Raw genomic sequence first — 26,206 nt, 5'->3', positions numbered from 1 at the left:
GGAGGTATTAGCTTGTGACATTTCTCATTTGCATTTCCCGCATACTTTTATGATTTCCCTTGTGGGCTTACTCAACTTATTTCATGCGCCTTTTGATTTTTTTAATTAGATTTTCATGCCTTAGACTTTACACGTCAGACCACTACTTTTAGCCTAGAAGTTACATTTTTTGTAGCTTTAATAAGCATCAGGATAAAAAGCGTCAAGAAAGCACATTGTTCATGGGCCTCCCTTTTTACTGCGTGATTTCATTGATTCACCCTTTTTTCTACTACCTTTCCATGTCAGCCCATCCTTCTTACCCCAAAACTTACCTGTGTTCACTCATTTAGAAGAGTCAGGAGGTCTTCGTCATGACAACTCATCATTTGCGGCCCACATGCATCTCTATTTCTTCGCTTTCCCATTGGACGCTTGACCTCTTCCCTTTCCACATCTGCCCGTTCTATTCATCCCACTTGATTCTTTAGTGCACAACTTTCATTAATAACAAGCTACCATGATGATGCAAGAACCAACAATGCATGTTAACACCACTTGTTCTAATAAAGATTTCAATGCTTGTCATGCTCGAGAAATGGTTATGTTACGTAGCAAACGAGTAAGCACACACATGTAAGTTAGATTGGTGGTTAATTATTTCAATTTGGGGATTCCATTGTATTTAAATTATGTTTTTATCGCTCCAATTTAACGCTTATCACACAAAAGTTCAAGCCTTCTCCATATTTATATAATTTGTTACCTAAGTTGGGATTTTGAATTAATACCATGGGATTGTTGAACACTTTGGAGCTGATATGATAGAAACAAAGGGAATAACACAACTACACCGCAAAGCAAAGCACTTTTTTGGCATATTTTCATTCTTATTTATGATGATTGTTATTTATTCTTGATTCCTTGAACATAAACTGGTCTTTCCCAACTTAATGTTCTCTCTAGTTTAGATGTAATAAGTTGATGATCTTGGTTGCATGAAAACTACATTAAAATGAAACTTCTTCATACTTTTAATTTCAATTTAAAGAAGAAGTTACCTCTTTTTGGAGAAATTCAACATTTTTCAAGTAAACCTTAGCAAAATTCTTCAAGGTAAGTCTCATATGCTTACTTTCACATGTTACCTTTTTCTTTATGTTTTTGTTTCATATTTGTTTTTAGTGTTTACTTATGTGAAGCTCTTTTTTAGCTGCTATTCGAGAATTCCTTTAAAAATCTAGTACTTCTGCTAGCTGAAATTTGGAATTTGCTCTCCGTGTTTTGCTTATTTTTCCATTAGACATAGCAGTTATGTTGTTTCTCAAATTTCAAATAAGCTAAATCGAAGAGTCTCTCAACCTCTATTTTGTTTTTTTATAAGCCTTATTTTTACTAGAAAATCGTTAAAATGTTTTTCATGTAAGCTTAGTTTTGAAACAAAAAAAATTGTAAGAGGAGAGACACCTTATTTGACTTCATTTTCTCTCATAACTGATATCTAGTTTTTGTTTTAAAAACCGAATTAACTATAACTTTGCGAGAGATAATTCATCAAAATATCAACTTATGAAAACATATATTCTTCCCTCATACTTGTTCTATTGTTGACATTTTTATAATTTGTCTTGTTGAAGCCTTCTTTCAATTTTGGCTTTTCATTCAACTTCATTTCTTTTAGTTTGCATTTCCTTTCCTCTTTTACAATGTTTGGAGTGTGTCAATTTCACTTTCGTTTTGGATTGGATTTGGTGATATTACCAGGATTTATATGGTATAGTTTTGCTTACCCAACATTGGTTGGCATACATGGGCAATGTTTACTCTATCAATTTCATGAGTTTTTATTTACCTTAAAAGGACATCATTATTGAATTCTAATTCCTCTCACTTTAATTCTTTTCCCCTAGAGGAACATTCATCATTTCCAAGTGATAGTGTTCAACTTTCTAAGGAAACAAACTGGCTTGAGTCTAACTCAATGAATCTCACCCATCCATCCACTTCATATAAAAAACCTCTAGATTGATAGTTGTAGGGGAAGATGAGGGAGTCAAAACTTTATGAGTATTATATCCGTTGCCTTTAAAATTTCTTGTACCACCCCTGCCTCTTCACCCAATTGCAAAAAGTAATTCTTTAAATAAGTTTATCAAAAGGGTGGTAAAAGAGGGTTGAAAGCATATATGTGTGGGAATCACAAGTAAATCTGTTAGGGTACTGAACAAGCTTGTTGGTAGTGGGGCTATGCTTGTGTGGTACTAAGACAACTTTGTCGGGGCTATGAATGCTCGCTGGCAGTGAAGCGATGTCAGGTAAGGAAACTACGTATTTCAATGGATGTATACTTTCTTTAAAACTTCCTATTTGTAGCTCTTATATCACTCATATGGAGTAAATTTAAAATTAAATATTTCCCTGAAAACATGGATTCATGGTTTTAGGTTTAGTTTGTTTCAAGTACTTATCTTTTTAGAACTTCTATTGCTTGATCTATTAATGTGAGACCCATGGAAAATGTTTTATTCTTTGAAGGCTTGATAGAATTCATCATTTCAACCTTTTGGTAAATTTGTACTCGTTATCTTTTAACGAGAGATAACTGCTTCTTCCCTGTGTGTTGTCATTGTTGTGGAAAAAACAACAACCCCTCATTTTTACTTTATTATCCTCATAATAATAATGGGGACCCTCTATGTAAATTTTGGTCATATCAACCCTTTATGCTTTGACTTTGTTAATTTTGTGGGATTTTCATTCTTCTCAGTTTTCTTCTTTGATCACTTCATTGTGCGCAATTTCTCACCATTTTGCCAAGGACTCCAATTTTGCTGAGTTTGGATTTATGGTTGAAGATGATTCTTATTCTAAGTTGGAGTGATTTCCACAACATGGGCTAAAATTTTTATAAAATATATTTTATTAATTTAGATATGTAAATAAGATTATTTTAATTAAGTTGTTTATTTAAATAATTAAATTAATTAAATTTGTAAGTATTATTAAATGAGTTTTTTCAACTAAGATAAATTAATTAAATTAAGGGACATAGTGGGCAAGGGTCTCCGAGGTCCATGAACAACATAAGAAAAAATATTAAACTCATATATTAATTCCTTTTATAATTAATAATAATAATTTAAAATATATTGGATAGCTAGGGTTTGAGTCAGTTTTGCTGAGCGCAGATCGAAAGCGAAGAACAGGCGCAGGGGAGGCCGGCCCCTCTTGTGCTTGTCCAAGACAGAGAATTGCAGATACGGGTGAAGAAGAGGTGACAGAAAACAGAGGGCACTGAAGGAGAAATGGGAGCAGAAGCGGGGAGGGGAGAGATCCCCTCCTACAAGAACATAACAGCAGGGGAGTCAAGCAGAATAGGAGCGCAGAATGGTTCAAAGAAAAACAATAGAGAGACCCCGGTAATGGGAGCCCGTTGGCAGGCGGGATTAAGCGGAAAATGTCTTCCAAGGGCATCGAAAAGACCCAGGTTCATAATTCCGAACAACAAACTCGAAGAGTATAGAAGTTATATGAGAGATCATGCTTTAATATGTAAGTTCGTAGGGTTTTGGCCGTCTGAGAAGGATTTGTCCAAATGGATACAATAGAGATGGAAACCTAAGGGGCATATAGATCTAAAATTGGGTGCTAAGGGTTTTTTTACAGTTATATTTTCTAATCTGGAGGATAAGGAAAGGATTTTTGAGGGAGGACCCTACTTCATGAACAATGCTGGTCTATTCATCCGACATTGGGAAGACTGCTATAACCCAGACAAGGAGAAAATGTTAGCAGCACCTATTTGGATCAGACTTTTCGGACTACCAATGGAGTTTTGGGATCCGGAGATCCTGGAAGGAATAGGTAATGCAATAGGGACATTTGTTAAAGTAGCTGAGACTACCAAAAGAGGGAGATACACATCTTACGCCAGGATATGTGTATATATGAATATAACAGAGCCACTTCCGGAATTTATTGAACTAGAATACCACGATGAGGTCTGGCAGCAACCAGTGGATTACGAACACATCCCATTTCACTGTAGAAGATGTCATGAATACGGCCATCTCTACAGACAATGCCCTTTAAATAGGGCAGAGGAATCAACTAAAAAGAAAGAAGAGGAGAAGAAGACAACAGAGGCAACTGAAGGGGAGGAAGAGGGATTTAAAGAAGTGCCCACCAGAAGAAAATCAGTAAAAGGTTCGCCCCTGAGGCAACCACCCATTAAAACAGTGCCATTGGAAAATCAAAACAAGTTTAAAGCCCTTCAGGATGAGGAAATGGGGTTAGAAATGGAAGATAGCGATGAGGAACCTATGGAACTATCAAAAGAAACAGGAGAACAGGACACAATCCAGGGAAACATGGAACAAGGAGGGGTAGAGGAGAACACGGACCAGATAAATGACCAAACCCAAATGGAGATAGATCCTCAAAAAGACAAAGGAGGAGAGGAGGAGCGTATAATGAGGAGATTGTTACAGGAATGGAGGCTTTTAGATGAAAGGTTTATACCAGAAGAGCAGAAGCAGTTATATAAAGAGATGTTCCAAAAATACAAGGAGAAGGCAGGGGCATTTGCAGCAAGTCAACTAGAACAACCAGAAGCGCAAGGGACTCAGAATATCGGATTGGGCAGCATTGGCAAAGGAGGAAGGAAAAGAGGTAGGCGTCCGATGAGTGAAACAATCCAAGTGGTGGGGGAGATGTTGGTGAATTCAGGAAGAGTTATACCTCTCTCAGAGGTATTTCAACAACCACCAAAATTACTAAAATGATAATCACAAGCTGGAATATCAGAGGTCTCAATAGCAGGGGAAAACAGAGATATCTGAGAGATAGACTGAAAAAAGATAAACCAAGTATAATGATAATTCAAGAAACTAAGATTAGCACTCAGAAAATGGAAGAAATAATGAGAAGGTTCAATACTCGATATGAGATAATGGGTCAGGACGCGGTAGGCAGTGCAGGAGGGTTAGCAATCCTATGGAATCCTAAGGAAGTTCAATTTGAAAACTGGATAAGCTTCCCTTGAATCCTTTCAGGAACCTTTAAAATGATAGGTTCGTCGGAATGGATAGTCCTTACAGGGGTATATGGTCCGCATTTATCAAATGAGCGTAGAAACTTCCTTCAAAATATGAAAACAATTCGAAGACTATACCCGAAGATGCCATGGATTGCAGGCGGGGACTTTAACATGATCACGACCACAGCGGAAAAAAGAGGAGGATTGAGGAGAACAGACCAAGACATGGAAGCTTTTGGGGATATGATATCAGAACAAAGATTGGTTGATATCCCTACAATAAATGGAATCCATACATGGAATAATCGCAGAGGGGGCATAAATCAGATCGCATCGAGACTGGATAGATTCTTAATATCGAAACAAATTATGAATAGGGATATATACATTGAAGCAATGATTCTTCCAGCAATGGGCTCAGACCATTGGCCAATCAAGCTAGAAATAGACCTTAAAGCGAGCCCCAAAAGGCGCCCTTTCAGGTTTGAAGCGTTTTGGCTCAGAAATAAACAGTTCATGCCAAAGGTGGAGGAGTGGTGGACCAAGAGCCAACAAAGAGGGCGAAGCAAGATGCAGACTTTCCAGCTAAAACTAAAAGAACTCAGGGAAAAAATAAAAAAGTGGAACAAAGATGAATTTGGGAATATATTCATAGAACAACAACGTTTAGAACAAAAAATGAGAGAACTGCAACAAGAAATTATAACAGAAGGCAAGAGCGAGGAAAGAAGTAGAGAAGAGGGCATAGTGATAAGCCAAATTGAGGAACGCAGAAAACAGGAAGAGATCTTATGGAAGCAGAAGTCTCGCATAAATTGGCTTCATGAAGGAGAAAGGAACACGAAGTTCTTCCACCAAGCCATGATCCAGCACCGACAAAGGAATATAATTTTTTCCATAAAAAACGAGGAAGGACAACGTATAACCCAGCATGAAGAAATGGAATAGGCTCTTGTAGGGTACTTTAAAGATATCCTTACCGAACCCCAAGTGAATAGAGAAGAAGCTATAGGAAGGATATGCAACGAAATCCCAAAAATGATCACTAGGGACCAGAATTTAGCGCTGATGCGGGCAACAACTCTGGAAGAAGTGGAGGAAATAGTGAAAGGATTGAAAAGAAACAAAGCCCCAGGACCAGATGGATTTACAGTGGAATTTTACCAAGCAGGCTGGCATTTCTTAGGGCAAGACATCCTGGAGGTGGTCGAGGAATCACGTAGACACCAGAAGGTATGGTCTGGCCTAAACTCAACTCTTTTATCCCTTATTCCAAAATCTACTCACTCGGAAACAGCCCAAGGCTTCCGTCCTATTGCTCTTTGTAATGTAATATATAAGATTATTGCAACTTTAATGGCCAAGAGACTGAAACCAATTCTTTCTAGCATAATCTCCCCAGAACAAACTGGGTTTGTGGAGGGGAGACAAATTCTAGACGGATTGGTGGTCTCTCAGGAAGTGATTCATTCTCTGAAACAAAAAAAGGAAACGAGAATGATGATAAAGCTGGATCTCTCAAAAGCATATGACCGTCTAAACTGGAATTACCTTAAAACAATATTAATGGCATTTGGTTTTTGCAATAGATGGGTGAACTGGATATATAATATGATATCCACCCCTAATTTTTCCATTCTCTTAAATGGATCACCAACCTCGACTTTCAATGCCACAAGAGGATTGCGCCAAGGAGACCCTTTATCCCCATTTTTGTTCATCATAGCAGCTGAAGGATTGGGAAGATACTTCAAAAAAGAATTGAGGGAGAGAAAAATCAAAGGATTGAGACCATGGGGAAACAACTTACCAATTACACATCAGCAGTTCGTTGACGACATTATGCTTTTCTGTGCTGTTTCTCTGAGAGAAGTTAAACGAGTGAAATGGATCCTGGACCTATTTATGGAAGCATCAGGCATAGAAATTAACAAGGACAAATCCAACACTTTCCTCTTCAATACACCAGAAAGGGTCAAAACCCACTTGACCAGAATTCTGGGTTTTCGCTCTGGAGAATTACCTACAAAATACTTGGGAAATATTTTAGCCTCAAATCCTCTGAGGATAGAAAACTGGCAACATACCATTGAGAAACTCAAGAACAGACTGGCTAACTAGTCCTTCCGATCTCTGAATATAGCGGGAAGACTAGTGCTCCTTAAATCGATTCTTCAAGCAATTCCCATCTACCCTCTCTCGGCAATGGCAGTCCCTAAAGGAGTGTGCACAAAAATGACGGAGATATTCAGAAAATTCATATGGGGAGGACCAAAGCAACAAAAGAAATGGGCTCTAATATCATGGAAAGGCATAACAAAAACTAAAGAGGAAGGGGGACTAGGTCTCAGAGACCCGTATATTTTGAACCAAGTTCTAGGAGTGAAGCTATGGTGGAGATGGATGAAAGGTGGAGAAGATTTATGGAAAAAAATATGGACCCAAAAATACAATATGCCCACAACTACTGAAGGAATTCTTAGACTGGTGGAGGTTCCAAGAGGCTCCACAATCTGGGAACTGGCAAGTCAAAACAGAGATATCATAGGTAAACATGCATTCTAGGAAATAAGGAATGGAAATATAGCTAAATTTTGGGAGGAAGCCTGGCAGCAAAGAGAAAGAATGATAGAGATACAAGACCTGCAAAACACATACCAGAAGGCTAAAGCGGAAGGGTTAAATTATGTTAGTGAATACTGGGAAGAAGAAAGGCAAGATGAAACTTGGCGAGCATGGAAGAAACCAGAAGAATGGGACAGTAATATTAATACTGAACAGAAAGCTTTGCTGGTAAAGGAAATGGATTCAAGAAGAATTAAAATTAGAACAGGCCCGGATATACTTCGATGGGGTAGATCCACAAAAGGAACCTTTACGGTAAAGGAAGCCTATTATTTAACAACCCGTTAGGAGCAAGAAGATCATACACTAGAGTGGAAACAAATATGGCAGAATAAGTGGTGGCCAAAGGTTACCTTGTTCACCTGGTTGGTAGGAAGAGGTCGCATCTTGACTTGGGATCAGATACAGAGGAGAGGGTTCCACGGACCTCCCAGATGTAGTTTATGCAAACAAGACAAAGAAATGCAGGAACATCTCCTAAACTCGTGCCCTGTAGCTTAGCAACAATGGGAAGAAATTAGAAACCTCTTCGGAAAGACAAACTGGGATCCACAGGACATTAAACAAACCATTTTTCAATGGGGGAAAGGTCAATTCTCTAGCCCTGTGGTAAGGAGAGCCTGGAGTTTAGCAATGGGATTCAATATATGGCTAATCTGGAAAGAGAGAAATCAAAGAATATTTCAAGACAAAATCAATCCTCCAGAGATGATATGGAAACGAACCCAAAAACTTATAAGGGAGACTATCCTAGCGGAAGCCTGGGAACAGGAAGACTGGAAAACAACTCCAGAAGAAGGTCGAATCTTAACCAGTCTAAATCTGGAACAAGGCATGGTTTATCCTCAAAAGCAAAAAAATCAGAGCATTCACAACCAAAGCCCAACCGAGTTCAAATGCCCTCACGAAGACTTCATCAAACTAAATTTTGATGGGGCATCTAAGGGGAACCCGGGGCCAGCAGGATTCGGAGGTATTTTTAGAGATAGTCAAGGACGAACCAGATGGGTTTATGCTGATCGGGGAGGTATAATGAGCAATAACGAAGCTGAACTAATGGTAGTCTATCAAGGCATCAGAATAGCAATACGAAATGGGTACACAAAGTTAGAAATCGAGGGAGACTCAAACCTAGTAATAGAGATGCTCAGAAAATTGAATAATGGGAAGGATTGGGAACAGGTAGCAAAGAGTTGGAGGACGGCCGGACTAATTCAGGACCTGGCAGAAATTATGAAACGTATTGACTACAGGATTATCAACCATGTTAGAAGGGATGGTAATAAAGCAGCAGACTTTCTAGCTAACTGGGGTTGCAATGAGCAGGATGGGAGGGTGGATAGCATATGGCCAACTCACTTGGAAGCGACACGATGGGAGCCCCTTAACTTAATCATTACCCAGGACAACCATGAGATTACAACTTCAAGATAAAGGTTACAGATGGCCCCCGATCGGGGTGGACAAAAGGGTGAAGCGTGGGATTATGATGGAGGTGGGAAGGTGGCAATACAACCCACCTCTCAATTTAATCATCCCACAGGACGTTGAGATGGCCTGCAGGCATGGTAGAAACCCGAGGCGAGGAGACGACAGAATAATGAAGGAAGAAGGAGTAAGGATCGGCGGCGATTAGATGATGGGACGTTGGGTAGGTGGCAATAGAACAATAAGAGCAGGTAAGGGTAGAGCTGAAGGCAGTATGATGCGAAGGAGGGCGACGAAGGAAGTGAGCAGCTGGCTGGTAATCCCTGCTATTCATTTCAGAAAGGGGCAGAAGGCAACGACAGGGAGAATGAGAAGGGCTAAAGTCGACGTGAATAAGGCAGGCAGGCAGATGAGACAAGATAAAGGCATGCAAGGAGCACAGGTCACCACTGAGAAGGGTCAGCTGGAGACAGAAAATCAGAGGGCCTGGGAGGAAGAGAGACCCCCTGAGCATAAAGACCAATTTCTTTCTAGGAAAGGAAGAGCGGGGATGGCCAAAACGCTTGAGAAAGAGCAGCAGGGAGAAGGAATAGATCTGGACAGGAAAGTCAAGGAGTCTGGCAGAGAGGAATTCACAGGGAACGTCTCATTCGAGGTTGGGCAGGGGAGCCAGGCAGCTACCAGGAGCAGACAGCTTCGCTCAGGTAGAGGAAGAGGACGCAGGGGCAGAGGGGGAGCACGACAATCCGGCAATCAAGATTCTAAAGCACCTTCGCCAGTACGACAGAGACGGGGTCGAAAAACAATGAAGCATATGGTGCAGGAGGCAGAGAAGGCCTATAACGAAGGAACCGACGCAGACATCCGTAGACTTATTCAGGAATTGGAAAACAATGCTATGCAGGACGATTCAGAACCGGAGATGGAGGATTGGGGCAACCTGATCCCTGACCCGGGCAATACAAGGGGACGCATGTCCTTATACAAACAGGCCCTACATGTATACTGGGTGGTGAAGCGGTTATTGGCAAAGGCAATGGAGCAGGTAGCAGTGGAGATGGCAGAAATGGCTCAGGGAATACCAAATCTGAGGAGGGAGATGAAAAACCTCCAAATTACTTTGCTGGTGCAGGACAGTAAGCTGGAAGAAATACAACAACAACTGAAGAAGATAGCTACAACGCCCCGAGAAGAAGATATCAAGCCTGAGATCATGGTAGACTAAACCTTCCAGATTATGCAAATGGTTTTCTTTGTTAGTCCTCTGAGAACTAGTTCTCCTTTTTGTTCTGTTTTAAGTTGATTATGTCGATAGGAAACCAGATTAGCAATTTTGGCAGTGAAGTGTATTTGGCATGGATTTGCAGACTTAGTCGGTGGCCAACAGACCCGGTTTCCCTTTCAGGCGGGTTGAGGCCACCAAATGTTTGTACTTTTTTTCAACTTGGTTAAATAGAAAATCAAAGGTCCTACACTAGCTTACAAAAAAAAAATTAATCAAATTAAATTAACTGTAATTTATTTTATTAATTATTAAATTAATCTTATTTTAATTATTATACAGAATCACCGCAACCAAGAATTGTATATATTAAAACCACCTAACAAAGACTATATATAAATTTGTATAATAAATTTATATATATATATATATATGAAAACAAATTAAAATTCACGTACCTCATTTAATACCTCATCTGGCTCCTTATTCTTTCACGAAGATTTTATTTTGCTAATACTTTATTCCTCCTGGGCTCTTATAGTTGGGATGACTCATACATTTTGAGTGGGAGGGGCTCATGATCTTGTTAATATAATTGCAAAAAGATTGGTTATTGGGAGGAAAGCCCACGTGAGCCTGAATCCTCCCTCCCCAACTCCACTTTCTAATTCTCTCTGGCTCGTCATCTAAATACTCCTTATAACTCCACTCCCACTTATAACTTACACACCTCCTCTCCTCATTGATACGTCCATGCCTCTCGTGGCTATTTTAACCTTGTTCAGATTTAAATTTGGTTTTGAAGGATGTAGTTTTAGTTTTAATTTTGTATTATAATTAATTTATTTTGTTTATTATTGAATATTGTACATTAAATTCCCTGATCGGGGTGTGCGCCGGGGGTAATAAGACCTGCATACGAATGAGGTTGATAATCCAAAGGTGCCTCCTCGCCACCCTCCACATGCACAAAGCACATGGAGCGGTGGCTCTTTGCATGCGAGGAGTTAATGCCATCCTCAAAGGTGGCAGGGGCATAAGTGTGGATGGGATAACCTATATTTTTTGCAGTAAGTTTGGTAAGTTTCTTGATAGTGAATTATGTTTCCCTCGACTTTGGTCCGCATAGAAAGGTGGCATGGAGAAGGCTTCACTGGTGCGTTTTCTCTTGACGTAGGTTTGGTCGCAGCTATTTCAAGCTCTGGTTCATGGGTATGTTTATAGTTCCTCTATTCGTGCCCCTATGATTCATTATATCTGTCTATTAGCCTTTGGGTTGAAAGGTTCTGATGCAACTTGGTCACTACGAAAGGTGGCATATGTGGATTTCTATGTGGAGGATACAAAAGTGGAAGCAGTTTCTTTTGTTTCTTGTCTTCCTGTGTTTGTGGTGTTTGGTATTATACTGTCTCGTATGGGATTATACTGGTTTTGGTTCTCTCGCCGCTTCTGGGTATTTTTTTTCTCTATCCCCGCCTCAGGGGCCTCTTTTCTTGTATGTATGTCAATAGTTTTGAGTCAGAACCTCCAGGGCTTTGGTATGAGGATGGTTCAACTTACAATTTCGTCTTCTGGTTCCTCAAAAGGAAGTGGCTGCATGTTGGGTTCAAGGGGTTTCTTTCTTTCCGGTTGTCTATTTGTGTTAGGCGATTGAATTGGGGTTTGGTTCAATTCTGGCCTCTCATCTGTTTCCTCTGGTAGGTCCCTAGCTCTGTGGCGACCCCTGGAAGCTTTGTGTTTTTGGGTTAAAGCTCCCATCCAGGTGGTTTATGGGGTCTCTGTTTGTTAGTCAAAGTAATTGTAGGTACCAAATTCTCATGGCTCGTTCCACCTTCAGAAAGGGCAAGGCTGCCCAGAGCTCGCGCGACTAAAGGAAAAGCTCCAAGGAATCCCTTGGGGGTAACCAACCAAGCTCCTCTGGGGGTAGAGCTCGGGGCCGAAAGTCGATTTCAAGCATCATCAATGAAGTGACAACAACGTATCATGAGGGCACCTTGGCCCAGGTTCGTCAGCTGATCGAGGAATGGGAAGAAGAGCTTAATCAGAAAGCAGGGATTATGGACATCGATTTGGATGACTGACAAACATTAGTGCTTGATCCTGGTCATACCAGAGGTAGGGAAACTCAGTTCAAGCAAACACTGCACTTGTATTGGTTGATGAAGAGCCTCCTGGCCAAAGCATTAGATCAGATTCTGTCTGGTGGGGTCACGACCACTCATGGGTTTCCAGATTATAGCAAGGAATTTCAGAAAATTCAGTTTCAGTTACAGAAGCAGAATGGGCGCCTCAACCATATTGAGCAACACATACCATGCATCCCTCAAATAGAGCTCCTTGGCTCTAGCGCAAAGGACCCTGCTCCTGTCGAGTCTGCGGAAGATGATTAGCTTGGTGTTTGTCCCTCTGTCTTTATTTTTATTGTACACAACAATCCTATAATGTCCAATATGTTTATACTTATGTTTACAGTTATTTAGATTCTAGGCAATACAAAGACAATCATACTTACTTGGCATGGATGATTAGAATTATCACATTTTGTTACTGGATGACTTATCATGCCGTTAGGTGGCCAAAATATTTGGTTCCCTCTAGGCAAGTTGAGGCCACCTAACCATATGGATATGGATGTAACTTGCCCTATTTTGATGTTAATGAAAAAGAAAGGTCCTACTAAGCTTACAAAATATATATATATTGTATATTAAATTATTTTAATTTTGTTATAATATTTTAAAATAAAAATGTATATAATAATAAACTTTAATAAAAACAAAATATTAATAAAAGCTAATAAGTTTTTATAAATTGGTCAAACTATTAATTTTCCAAAACAATGGCAGTTTTGACACCTCAACTTTGAAAAACTCTATTCTGAGTTCTACTTGGCCAAATGAGGCGCAGGATGGCTCGTTGGAAAGCTAAAATCATGGAGAACAATATAGAGACATTATATTAAAAAATATGAATATTTACTATGCCTAAAATTTAGCAGAAATAGAGGCTAAGAAATTCTAACAAAAATCAATTTTGGAATCTATTTTGAAGAATTTTCATTTGCCAAAAACTCCTGTTGTTGCAAATTGGTTTGAAGATGTCCTTATTTTTCCAAATAGGTTTCGACAAGAATAAAATGGAAGCACACATCTCATTTATTTAATTATATTTTTAATTGGAGAATTTGTTTTCCCAAGTTTGTATTTTCAATTTTGTTGTGCAATTTTAATTGGTTTCAATTTCAGTTTTTGATTTGTTTTTGCAGGAGATTTGTTAAAGAGGATGAGGAAAAGAGATTTGGAGCAATAGGATTGAACCAAAAGAAGAGAAACAGAGGATTTGCAACTCCAAATTTGATGGATCAAAATTGTTTACAACAACTCTCCATTTTTGGATTCATTTTTGTAATTTTAAATTAGATTTTAGGAGATGAAGCACAGGTTCCTCTTTGTTGTAAATTTGATACTCCAAACACTTTTGTAAAGGGGTTTTTAGTTGTAGGTAGAGAGGACAATTTAGATCTGAATTATTTCGGGATTTTCTTTTCAAGATCTAGTCTTTGTATTTGAGGCAGAGTTTACACTATTGCAGCGCTTTCCTCCATGTGATATAGTTCATAGACTTGAGGAGATTGTTGGATATTCTTCAAGAAACAGAGCAAGAGGATCAGGTTTATAGTTTCTATTTGCAAGTACTTTTATTTGTAAATGCGAATAATATTATTTTCAATTGTAGATTTATTTTATTATTTCATATTTAACACTTTTGTTGATGTGAGAATGATTTACCATTTTTGATAAGATATTTGGTCTATTGGTTTAATAGATCAGTTATTGATTTCCTATTTTCTCAAGTGCTTAAATCAAATTTATAAGTAACTATTTACTTAGAAATTTGCTATCTAAAATTGATTTAATTTCCATTAAAATTAAGTGAATTATTTCCTAGTTTTTATAGCCAATCATTCGCTGTTTTATAGCTCCTTACAAATCATGTTGTGCATTTACTATATCAGTTGCAAGAACTTCTTCTATAATCTAATATTCATCATTAAAAGAATGTGTTGAATCCCAATTTTTATAAGTTACTTTGCTCTTGATTTGGACAAGATCTATATCTTATTCAAATTGAGATAGGTTAAATTAGATTTCTTTTTGTTGCTTGCATTTAGATTAATTTTCATTTTATTTAAAAAATCACTTTAGAATTCTCCTTATGCAAGAGCAACCTTAGGTGTGGCTTGGATGAGCTCTCAATTTAACTCAAGGATTTCTTTCTTACAAGCTAGCAATAAGAGGGTAATTCTGATATCTCTCTTCTTGTTGATAGTTAATTAGTAACATCAAAAGTGAGCGAAGAGAGTGAGGGGGTAAATGGACCCAATAGAACCAGTCAAAGCCATCATTTAAATAGATAATAGCTTGATTTGAGACTCTGACCGGATGGTCTTCCCAAATGTTAATGAAGTCATTTTTTGTCATCAACAAAGTCTCAATTTGTTTTTCATTTTAATTTACCACCACTACTTTATTTATATTACTTATACCGAGTTGTACATTTCCCTCGCGCACATACACACACATATTCCTATGAAAATTGCACATGATACCTCTCTTTTCATGTAATTTAAATTGTAGAAATATCAACCACTAATCACAATAGCATTTTTGTTATGATTTATGGCCTCCCCTACGAAAAACATGTCTTGGGTAGATGATTTAAAAAAATGAAATCTCCCAAAATCCATCCCTCTTCCTTGAGATATTCAAATATGGGGAATCAACCTTTGCCCTTAATAACATTATAAATAACCTTAGTAAACTATAATAATATTTAAACCTATAACTTATATCGATAAACTAGAAAAATGTTTGGAAATTGCGGGTTGCAACGACCTCGAGTTCACTAGTATACTCATTACTCTTCTCCTTTATGTTGATGATATTGTTCTTCTTGCTAGAAGCCACAATGGCCTCGACAAACAACTTAAGACCCTCTACGAATATTGCTCCAAGATGGGTATGGCAATTAATAACAACAAGACTAAAGTCTTGATGATTAAATCCAAAAGGATCAACCATGGTAATTTTGTCTATGATAACAATTACCTGGAGAAAGTTTATTCATACAAATATTTAGGTATTGACATTCATCATCAACTCAACTGGAATTATATAATTGAGAAAAGGATTATTGGAGGCCAAAAATCTTATTATGAGTTCGAAAACAACTTGTTGTAGTTGCTGCAACCACACCTCCAGAAATACGGACAACCTTAAATTTTTGTAGTCCCTACTTCAAGTCTAAGCTTTGGCCCCGCTAGATGCTGCCCGAAAAGTTCATCAGTGTTAGTAAACCTGAAGAGAAATCTAAGTTTTGACTAAGTTAAGCCAAGTCACCAATTCCTGCCTTGGTAGGTTGGTCGCAGAGTCAGAGCACGACTATCGCTAATAATTGCAACCATGGCAAATATTGGGACCTCGCGACCTTCTAAGTCGCTTAAGTCACAAAGTTGCCTCGATTCTATCAGTCACATGCGTGACTATGGCTAATAATTGCAACCATGGCAACCAGTGCGACCTCGTGACCTTCCGAGTCGCATAAGTCGCAAGGTCACCTCGATTCCCGTCAGTGACTTGCACGACTATGCTGATGCGACTTCGTGACTCGCAAGGTCGTGCCGCATACTTACATACCCTAACGCGACCACGTGACTCATGAGACTTCGCGACCTGCAAGTCAGAGGGTCGCATTGGTTGCAATAGTCGCAATCCTGATCCTCGCGACCCCCACACATGTGACTATCTTATAAATAGGGGGGCACCCAATCACATTTATCAAGGCTCTGTTGGTCGCACTGGAAGCTAGAAGACCCTCTGACCTGAATTTGCGCATGCGTCCGACTCTGGTAAGTAATGGTCCTCCCTCCTGCAATCATTATTTCCTTCCAAGTGTCATTGACTACCCCTCTTGACCTCTGGCTTATCCCTCGCCCTAGGGTTTATCCTTTTACTTAGCATTTCTCTCATTTCATGCTTGATAGTTTGCCCTAGCCTTTTCCCCATGCCTGCACCCAGAAGTTTTGTTTTGTCTTAAACCTGATCGCTTCACTATTATCTAGAAGCCTAAAGTCCATCCTTCTGAGGGTGACCCTAGCCTCCAAAGCCATTTAGGGCCTTCTCTAAGCTTTTCTGAGCTGTAGTCGCGCACCCACGACCATGATACCATTACCCACATGACTTCGCGACTTCACGACTTCGTGACCTCCGATTGGTTGCGACTTATGGCCACCACCCATTGTGCGATCTACGACCAAACTTCACGACTTCCCGACCTCCAACTGGTTGCGACTTGCGACCACAACTGTTGTGTGACCCGTGACCAGATTTCATGCATCACGACCTTGCATTTACACCACTACCTATGATCTCAGTCGCATAGTCACATTCTTGAAATCTGAGTGTTATAGACATTTTTGGGCACTGCAACCCCAATCATAAATTTCAATAAACCAAGGGCTCTTAAGTCCCTAAAAGTGTTGTTCCGACCCCTAAAAGAACAAGGTCAACTGATTACATCTTCTCCCAGAAGTTCTCCATGAAAAACTACTCATAACTGGTCAAAACTGGACCATTTCACCTGCTCCATAGGCAAAGTGCGTTGCATCCCACCTGAATAGACACAGTAGGTGCGATGCATGTCAAAAAACCCTTCTATGAGGTGCGATGGGCGAGAAGGGACAAATGGCAGAGTCAATCCGCAAGGTGGAGGAGCATGGAATCTTCCAGAAACCTCTCCTGTGACACTTGCCTCTCTGAATTCGACGAGGGATGAGTAAGAGATCATCAATCTCCAAGTGGAATCAAGAACTATCAAAGAGAAGACACTAATAAAATCTCAAAAGCTGACTCACCCCCCTTGCAAACATCTATATATGGATCCCTCATCCCAGAGATCCAAAGGCTGGAATTTTGTATCTTGTAAGGAAGTGTTGCTGGTTTCTTGGTGCAATATCATAGTGTTGGGTGATCTAAGCTTTTCATGAGGTGAAGAAGGGCTTACTTTCTGAGAGGATGATGCTAGGTCAGAACAATTGGTTGTAATCCTCTTTGCTCTTTCTTAATTATCAATAAAGCTATTCAAGTTTTCCTCCACATTCTTGTGTGATTGATGTTATATGCATTTGTGTGGTTAATATATATCTGATCCTATATTGCTTATGATAATAGATCTATGTTCTCGTATAGTGTTATGCTGCTTTGATTCTACAGGTGCTCTTTGAAGCTGGGTATACAAGAAAGCAAGTAGCAAAGGACTATCAAAAGGGAGAGGAATCAAACAAGGAACCAAGCGCAAGACTGAGGTTGGTCTCCTTTATTCTTCTCTCATCTATTTCTCATAAAGGAAAACGAAAGTGGTTTTAGTTTGTTTGTTTCTAAGGTAGCTACCAGCCTTAGTGGGACTAGCAGCTCTGCATAGACACTAGTTTTCCCGATAAAAAAATGGCGACCCCACTGGGGAGCGAATATATTGTTTGTTCATCTACATTTGTTTACTTTATAAACTTACAGACGGAGCCTGAAGTCAAGCCAGCTAGCCTTCGAACTGCGTTTGCTATGCAAGTGCAAAGTAGATCAACGCTGCTTCAGTCTATCTCCGGGTTTTTTTTATGAATTAAAAAATTGATTTACAAGCTCTCTAATTGCCCTTGTGGTGGCTGTAGTAACCTCTTTAGATCTACCCCTGTGATTGATTTACTGATTACCACTTGCTTGGCCTAAATACCTGAATTGAACTGCAAACTGTGACTCGGAACCCAATCAAAGTCTTGTCCCTGGTCCAGCGCACTGTCTGTTCTGTGAACTTCAAATGCATCGCACTTCCCGAGTGTAGTAGGTGCGTTGCATTTCAGTTTCACTGTGCTACAGGTGCACTGATCAGACAAGGCCTTGTTCCTAAATTTTGGTTTCTGTGTTCATTCTTTTCAGCTCTATTCAGGAGTTTTGCTGCCTGTAGTCAGTACACCTATGTTGAAACCCCTTTCCTTGCTGTTATTCCGCCTCCATTGTGCAAAGAACTGTAAATGTTTTTATGTATTTTGAGTCATTTTCAGTTCTCCTTTACAAAGAAGTAGCATAATTGTACTGTCGTTTCTTGATTTGAAAGTGTCGCAAGTGTCGTTTTTAGTCATAGAAGAGAATCCAATTGCTCTTGATGGTCGATTACACTGTTACTCTTGTATTTGATTTGAATTAGTAGTTTTTCAAGTGTCAAAAGCAAGTTTTCAATTCCAAATAACAAAGTGTCGTCATTGTCCTCATTTTGTTTTGAAAAGAAACTTGTTAGTAATTGTCGCTTTGAAAAATAATTCAGATTTGCGCTTAGCTCTCTTTTTATCATTCACACATTAAGAAGGCTGAAAACACATACATGCATGTGCATTTTCATTTAGACTGTTTGTTGGTTTGATTTAGGACAATGCATATAGTGTGTGCTCTCTGCTCTTTGTTGAAAGAAAATCATCTCTTTTTCCCTAGTAGCTAGGATTTTCATTGCAAAAAGAAGATTAAACGACTGTTTATCATCTTAGATTGCATTTTAGGAATTGTACATATACATCACGCGGTGAACCTGAAAGGTAAATTTCTTAAGCAAGATCAACTATAAAATAAATTTAATGAATCTAAAAACGCTTTGGAAACTAACACACAACATCTAGAAGTCTAGGCTAGAGACGTATTCCGACGTCGTAAAGCCTGGTAATTGTTGTTTTCACTGTTGGTTGGGTGATTCCTCCACTTTGAGACGATAAGTGCCAGTACGGACTTGTGCTCCCACGTACCGTCGAGTATATTTTGGGAGACCACAATAGGCTTAATCCTTTATCCATAGAAATCTGTGTCTGCCGCCCTATCAATCGCAATGCACTGAACACAACATTCGGGAAGATTGACTGCCGTACCATAACAAGTATTCTGTAGTTTTGCGATTGGTTTGGTAATCCCTCTGTCTAGATTTCCAGATCAGTCCCTTTCATTCCTTTTTAGACTCCTTAACGGAAAAGGTCCATTTGAGCACTTGTCACTTCAGGCTCATTAAAAATCGAAGGAGACTAGAGTCATCTTTTGTTTTTTCTCGACTCTTAAAAATTGAAAAAACAAGTTGTGTCAAAGCGTCTAAAATTCATTTAATTCGGAAACATATTTCCCCTTGATTTTTAGTTGATCGAGTAATCCGCAATCGTGGAAGAAAGTCAATCGAAATCGCTAGAAAATCTTTTGGATAGACTAGATATGTCTGAACAACCGTCGACATCCAGGACTGTGTCATCCGACGCAGCAGCGGCAGAGCCTCCTGCTGCTACTCCAACGATGTTCGCCGGTATACCATCTATCCCGGCAAGTTATCAACAACAAGCTAGAGTCCAATCAAGGACTGTTTCGACGACATGGTTAGTTGCTATTTCTTCATCCGGATTATCATCTGGTATTTCTTATGTTGAAACTCAACAAATTGATCCAATGTGTCTTCAAAGGCCAATCTACCCTTTAAGTACTGGATTGCCACCATATGGAGGGCAGTATGCCTTTTCATTGTTCCCTCCCGGAGAACAACCATATGGGAGTTTACAACAAAGTTCAGGTCATCCTTGAATTACATCCAGCGGTTAGGTACCAATACTACCTCAGCAACCAAGGGTTGTATATTCAATGCAACCAGTCCACCCTGTGTTGAATATTCCCACTATACCTGCTATGGTGACTGCGTCACAAGTACAAGTGCTACCTGTTGTATGTCAACCCCAAGTTTCTCAGGTTGCAATACAACAACCTCTTGTCTCAATGACTCAATCACAACCTCAGGTTAGTGCTTCCTTATCTGGAGTGACTCAGGCTCAAACAAGTACTATGACTCCTCATCTTGGTCAATCATCCAGTATTGGGCAACAACAAATGGTCCAACAACCATGGCTGGTTCAATCTCAACAACCGCCATTCCAGCAATCATATCAAGGACCTGAGCAACAAGTCTTTGTAAGTAATGGACAACCGCATTTCCAAAGCGGTTATCAACAACCATATTATAATGGTTATGCCCATCAACCTTATCAAAGTTACCAGCATCAAATACATTATGCTGGTATGCAAAGACCCACTGCTCAGGCGATTCCATCTCATCCTGGGTATGCTTCACCTAACCTGAATCAACAGTTTCCCTTTGTAGCAACTCTAGAATTACTAGATCTAAACCGGCTGACAAATGATCCAATTGCTTATGCCCCTTGGTGGCCGGCGATTCCGCATAAACTTCCATCAGATATTCCTAAATTTAATGGAAATCCGGGTGAAGACCATCGAATCATGTGATGACCTTTCATCTGTGGTGTTCATCTAACACTCTAAACGATGATTCGATTAGGCTTCGCCTTTTTTAGAGAACGTTAACTGGTCCGGCAACAAAATGGTATATCAAATTACCTAGAGCTTCGTTTGATAACTTCAATACCCCAGCCACAACCTTTTTAACCCATTTTCAGTTGCCTATAAGGTACGAAATGGGAACAAAACTCCTTACCAATTTCAAGCAAACGACTGCCACTCACATATCCGATCATATTCATGAGTGGCGACGTCGTTGTAGAATGGTAAAAACGTATGTTCCTGATCAAGTTTTAGCTGAATGGTTTATCAAGTCATTATTACCTTCCATTACAGAAGATGTGGCAAAGGGAGGAGTCGTCACTGAAGAGCAAGTTATTGCTCGTGCACAATATCTAGACTTGATCTATACTCAGTCTGGCATGCTCTACGATAAAATACCTGATGCTCCTAGACCAGAATTTTCCATTTCTCCCCCTCCTAAATCAAACAAAGACTCTCATGCTGGCGATGGCGTGATAGGTACGACAAGCACGAAATCGACAAAAGCTACATCTAACAAAGCCCGTAAGATTTCTGATCAAAATGCAAATGAAGAGCTTCTTGCCTCGGAGGTAAATGTCGTGTCGACCGACAAGGGCAAACAACTGAAGCAACCAGGGGGCAAGAAGAAAAATAAAGGGAGAAAAAAGAAGCAGGATGACTCATCTCCTGAAAAACCTTCTGCAAACCCTTCTAGGCAAAGGAAACCCCCTGCGGGGTGTCAGATATGCGATGAGGATCATCGGACGAGAGATTGTCCACATAAAGCTGAAGTTAAGAAACTCTTTAAGAGTTAAAAAACCTCAGCAGTATTGACTGATCCGTTTCCAAACCCGGGAACCAAATTGGTTGCTAATCAAAATGCTTCCCGATCCCAAGTGCTTATGTTGTCTATCTCAAAGCAGCAAAATGATGCTTTGACAAGGAATAAAGATTACGGGAATCCACAGCTGTTGAATAACAAGGCTAATGAACGACCTAGTAGTTCGACAACAACTTCGACCGAAGTTGTGCCACCCATCATTCCTGAACCAATGATAAAGCCGCTAAAGGGAGTAGTACACAAATCGACATTTAATCCTCGTGCCAAAGTAGCACATAATTATAATATAGTAGAGGACCTGGCCCAATCGCCGTCCGCTATGTCGACACTTGAAGTACCACAAAATTGCCTCTCCCAAAAGCAGGATCTATTATCAGTAATAGGTGGGATTGACCCAACGGATTCCAATCTTGTATCCTTTAATCACAAAGGATATGACCCTCAGTTACTAGCTCAACTAGCTTTCCTTATTCAAGTGAAAGCCCTCAACAAAACTGTTCATCGAACAATTATTGATGAGGGGGCATCTACATGTATTATGTCGATGAGTTGCTGGAAAAATTTAGGCTCACCACCCTTGTCACGATCGTCAACAATGTTAAAAGCATTTGATGGACGATCATACACTCCATACGGGATTTTAAGTAACTTGCAAGTTGAACTAGGGGGAAAAACAGTAGAAATTGATGTTGAAGTAATCGACGGAAACCTCGATTACAACATCCTACTGGGAAGGCCCTAGATATATGCCATGGCCGCAGTTGTGTCGACCTACTTCAAGAAGATTGCATTTCCCTTTCAAGGAGGAATTACAATCGTCGACCAACAAACATTTCTCCCCAACAGTTCACAAGTTACGGGAAGCATTCCAATGATCCATGGAAGCAATCATTCGCTTCAAAATATTAGAGTAGGTCTCCTAAAAGACCCTGCCTTAATGGGTACTTTTGCCCTACTGCCTTCGAGTAATCTGGCAGAAGTGGCCACAGTGGAAACCTGCAATATGAAATCATCTATATCTAATGGATTCGGAATATTCCTAAACATTTTGTCAGCATGGATCATCGCCATTTTAGAAATATTGTAGCAATCAATTTTCTTGGCCTGGGGGGCAAACCCAAATCAATGCTCATCAAGTGTTTGGATAGATAGGTCTAAGAAATATGGTACCTCTTCAGATCCTTGGTCCCATGTACATTCTACGGACAAAGGAATCATTCAGTCAATGATGTTAGGAGAGGCACCATGGGAAGATTACCACCATTGTTCCCATCTCCCGGATTACAATGAAGATTATTCCAATGACCTTAATCATCCTTCAGTTTTTGATTTTCTATCAAATACTGTAAATACGGTGGATTCCGAGGACGATTCTTATCTCGTGTCGACCTCGTTAAAAAATGAAACAAGGAGTCATGAGGATAGTTCTTTTAATGTGTCAACCTCATTAAAAAATGAAACAACTCCCTTTCCAAATCGAGTCTTTCGAAGATCTTGAAGGTGAACCTTCATTCCAACCACCTTGTTGAATGCAATGAAGCTTGGGGGGCATGCACCTCGATTCGTGTTATTATACTGGGGGCATGCAAACTTATAACAAGCATAGCTTTTCGTTTCAAGCTTGTGAAAACATGAAACTGAATATGAGCAGTGTTACCGTAGGGTTCAAGCTCGTTAAAAAATAAACCCACCATCGAGAAGTTTTAACGCGGACTTCAAGCTCATTAAAAAATAAACATAAGCAATGAGCAAATGTTCCTCCAGAGTTTAAGCTCATTTTAAAATAAAAAATGAACCAATTTCGGTAAATAACCATCGTGAATGTATTAATTCAGCCTTTGAAGCCTTGGTCGTGTTCTCATCATGACCTCCACTCTGTATTGGCCGATCATTCACCTCCACTTGATTGTTTACCCCTTTTGAGGAACAACTGCGAAGAGTGATCCTGTTAGCCATCCTTGTAACACTGCCGTAATTGGAAAATTCCAAACCTTACCTGGAATCAGCTGCTACTCGAATCTATCACTCGTTCCTCAAAAACGAGTCTCCTTTAAGCTCTTTTCAACTGACTCATAAAATATGAAAATATTGCCGAGCCATTGGCCTCTCCAGCTCGATAAAGTGATCGGAAGTACTATCCCTCCTTTAGATTTTAATCTTTTTCGACCTGAGGGATTATTACACAAAAAGATCGAGCGCTTGTTTTGTTCGGCTCGTTAAAAATATCGAAAATTCATCCCTTTTGTATTTTTTTATACTTTTTCGGACTTAAGGGATTAGATGACAAAAAAGGATTTTTGGAGTTTCCTTTATGTCCCTTTTCAGACTCTCTAAAATTGAAAAGGACCGAGTTATCTTTGTCGTTAAACTCGTTAAAACCTAATAGCGACAAACTTGTCCATAACAGACAAGAACGAGTTTCACTATCGCTAGGCCCGTTAAAACATAGCGATGGGTTTGCCCGAAGGGCGAATTATAGAACAAGCATATGTTATCCTCCTCAAGCTTGACAAAAATAAAGAGGTACTAGTCAGCAATGACTGGGGAAAAATTGGGAAGAAAACTTGAAGAAACTTTGTTGGTAGCAAGTCGCTCTTGAACATGACACTTTCACTCCGCATCCGAGTCGGGTTGGGTTGTTCCATTCACTGGTCACATCACCATGGTTCCGTCACACCATCCACATTTGGGGTAATGCTACCAATCCATCATGTCAGTGTTGCCGATATGTTCAAGAGAAGTCGCTCAGAGAATTCACCTGTGTCTCACCCACTGCAATACATTTACGCTCCATTCTTTCATGACTGCCACCCTGAACCTTATATCACCAGATCGTTTTCACCTCCATTAAAATCATTTGCTCCGTTCTGTGTCATTGATGTGGGATTCACTAAGGCCCTCCTATGACGGATCGCTTCTTGTCGACATCAGCTCATTATCCAAGAAGTCGATCTAGGAACAACCCTTTCAGTACTTTGAAGCTTGCATGCCTCAATGGCAAGTTTCTCACTTCCGGCGACAGGTTTACATCAATGGCCTTCGACCAAAAGATTTTGCGTGGTGTTTGACGCCAAGTCCTTTATTCACACCACATGAATTGTACTGTAGTACCTTGAGGGTCATCATCATTATCGTTGATACCTCTCGCGCCTATTAACAACTTACATCATTGGTTGGTAATCAGGCGATGTCTTTCCATGTTCGACTCCAGAACATCCCTCACATGGATCGAATTGTACTTTGAGTGAAGATTGAACGAGATTGAAGACCCCGGATCTAGTTTCATCCATCCGGGCTGCAATATATATTCAGGAAAATAAAGACATCAAATGTACATCATTGCTGCACAGATAATCATCCAATCTAAGGGATGATGGCTCTACCAGAATCATCAGTCTACACTCAGACGATTGTCTGTCTCATGTACATGAAAAATGAATTTATAAAGCTGAGCATGGGAATGCCTACCTCAGCTAGATCATGAAAATGTTATGAAGATAATGTATTGTATTGTATCTTATTATAGGTCTCCTTCCAGCTTGAAAAAACTTTAGATCCTCATGATAAAGCATTTCACCTGACATCGACAAATTAACGACCTCATGCTTTAGGGGGCAACTGTTATAGACATTTTTGGGCACTGCAACCCAATCATAAATTTCAATAAACCAAGGGCTCTTAAGTCCCTAAAAGTGTTGTTCCGACCCCTAAAAGAACAAGGTCAACTGATTACATCTTCTCCCAGAAGTTCTCCATGAAAAACTACTCAAAACTAGTCAAAACTGGACCATTTCACCTGCTCCATAGGAAAAGTGCGTTGCATCCCACCTGAATAGACACAGTAGGTGCGATGCATGTCAAAAAACCCTTCTATGGGGTGCGATGGGCGAGAAGGGACAAATGGCAGAGTCAATCCGCAAGGTGGAGGAGCATGGAATCTTCCAGAAACCTCTCTTGTGACACTTACCTCTCTGAATTCGACCAGGGATGAGTAAGAGATCATCAATCTCCAAGTGGAATCAAGAACTATCAGAGAGAAGACACTAATCAAATCTCAAAAGCTGACTCACCCCCCTTGCAAACATCTATATATGGATCCCTCATCCCAGAGATCTAGAGGCTGGAATTTTGTATCTTGTAAGGAAGTGCTGCTGGTTTCTTGGTGCAATATCATAGTGTTGGGTGATCTAAGCTTTTCATGAGGTGAAGAAGGGCTTACTTGCTGAGAGGATGATGCTAGGTCAGAACAATTGGTTGTAATCCTCTTTGCTCTTTCTTGATTATCAATAAAGCTATTCAAGTTTTCCTCCACACTCTTGTGTGATTAATGTTATATGCATTTGTGTGGTTAATATATATCTGATCCTATATTGCTTATGATAATAGATCTATGTTCTCGTATAGTGTTATGCTGCTTTGATTCTACAGGTGCTCTTTGAAGCTGGGTATACAAGAAAGAAAGTAGCAAAGGACTATCAGAAGGGAGAGGAATCAAACAAGGAACCAAGCGCAACACTGAGGTTGGTCTCCTTTATTCATCTCTCATCTATTTCTCATAAAGGAAAACGAAAGTGGTCTTAGTTTGTTTGTTTCTAAGGTAGCTACCAGCCTTAGTGGGACTAACAGCTCTGCATAGACACTAGTTTTCCCGATAACACTGAGACCGTGCG

The 26,206-nt window shown here is 39.8% G+C and overlaps 1 protein-coding gene across 1 annotated transcript; it reads left to right on the top strand.

The window, feature by feature from the left end:
- The first annotated feature begins 3,284 nt into the window (after nt 1-3,284).
- On the top strand, nt 3,285-5,965 carry LOC149162459 (uncharacterized). The gene is made up of 3 exons (XM_089435184.1): nt 3,285-3,531; nt 3,646-4,650; nt 5,034-5,965. The coding sequence occupies exons 1-3, from the start codon at nt 3,285-3,287 to the stop codon at nt 5,963-5,965; spliced, it is 2,184 nt and encodes a 727-aa protein (XP_089291310.1).
- Nucleotides 5,966-26,206: the final 20,241 nt, after the last annotated feature.

The sequence above is a fragment of the Pinus tabuliformis genome, chromosome 5_2 (genome assembly GCF_031772625.1).
Source record: "Pinus tabuliformis cultivar Carrire ecotype Pingquan chromosome 5_2, CPIR1, whole genome shotgun sequence".
In the NCBI taxonomy this organism is placed as follows: domain Eukaryota; kingdom Viridiplantae; phylum Streptophyta; class Pinopsida; order Pinales; family Pinaceae; genus Pinus; species Pinus tabuliformis.
Note: the sequence above shows the minus strand (reverse complement) of the source record. Positions and strands in the feature narration are given on the sequence as shown.

What these genes read in the sequence shown, in the direction of transcription:
- LOC149162459 (XM_089435184.1), top strand. Translation starts at nt 3,285, where the DNA reads ATGGGAGCAGAAGCGGGGAGGGGAGAGATCCCCTCCTACAAGAACATA. An exon ending in GAGAGATCATGCTTTAATAT is followed by an intron (nt 3,532 to 3,645) that starts GTAAGTTCGTAG and finishes GTTTTTTTACAG; the next exon opens with TTATATTTTCTAATCTGGAG. An exon ending in CAAAGGAGGAAGGAAAAGAG is followed by an intron (nt 4,651 to 5,033) that starts GTAGGCGTCCGA and finishes GAATCCTTTCAG; the next exon opens with GAACCTTTAAAATGATAGGT.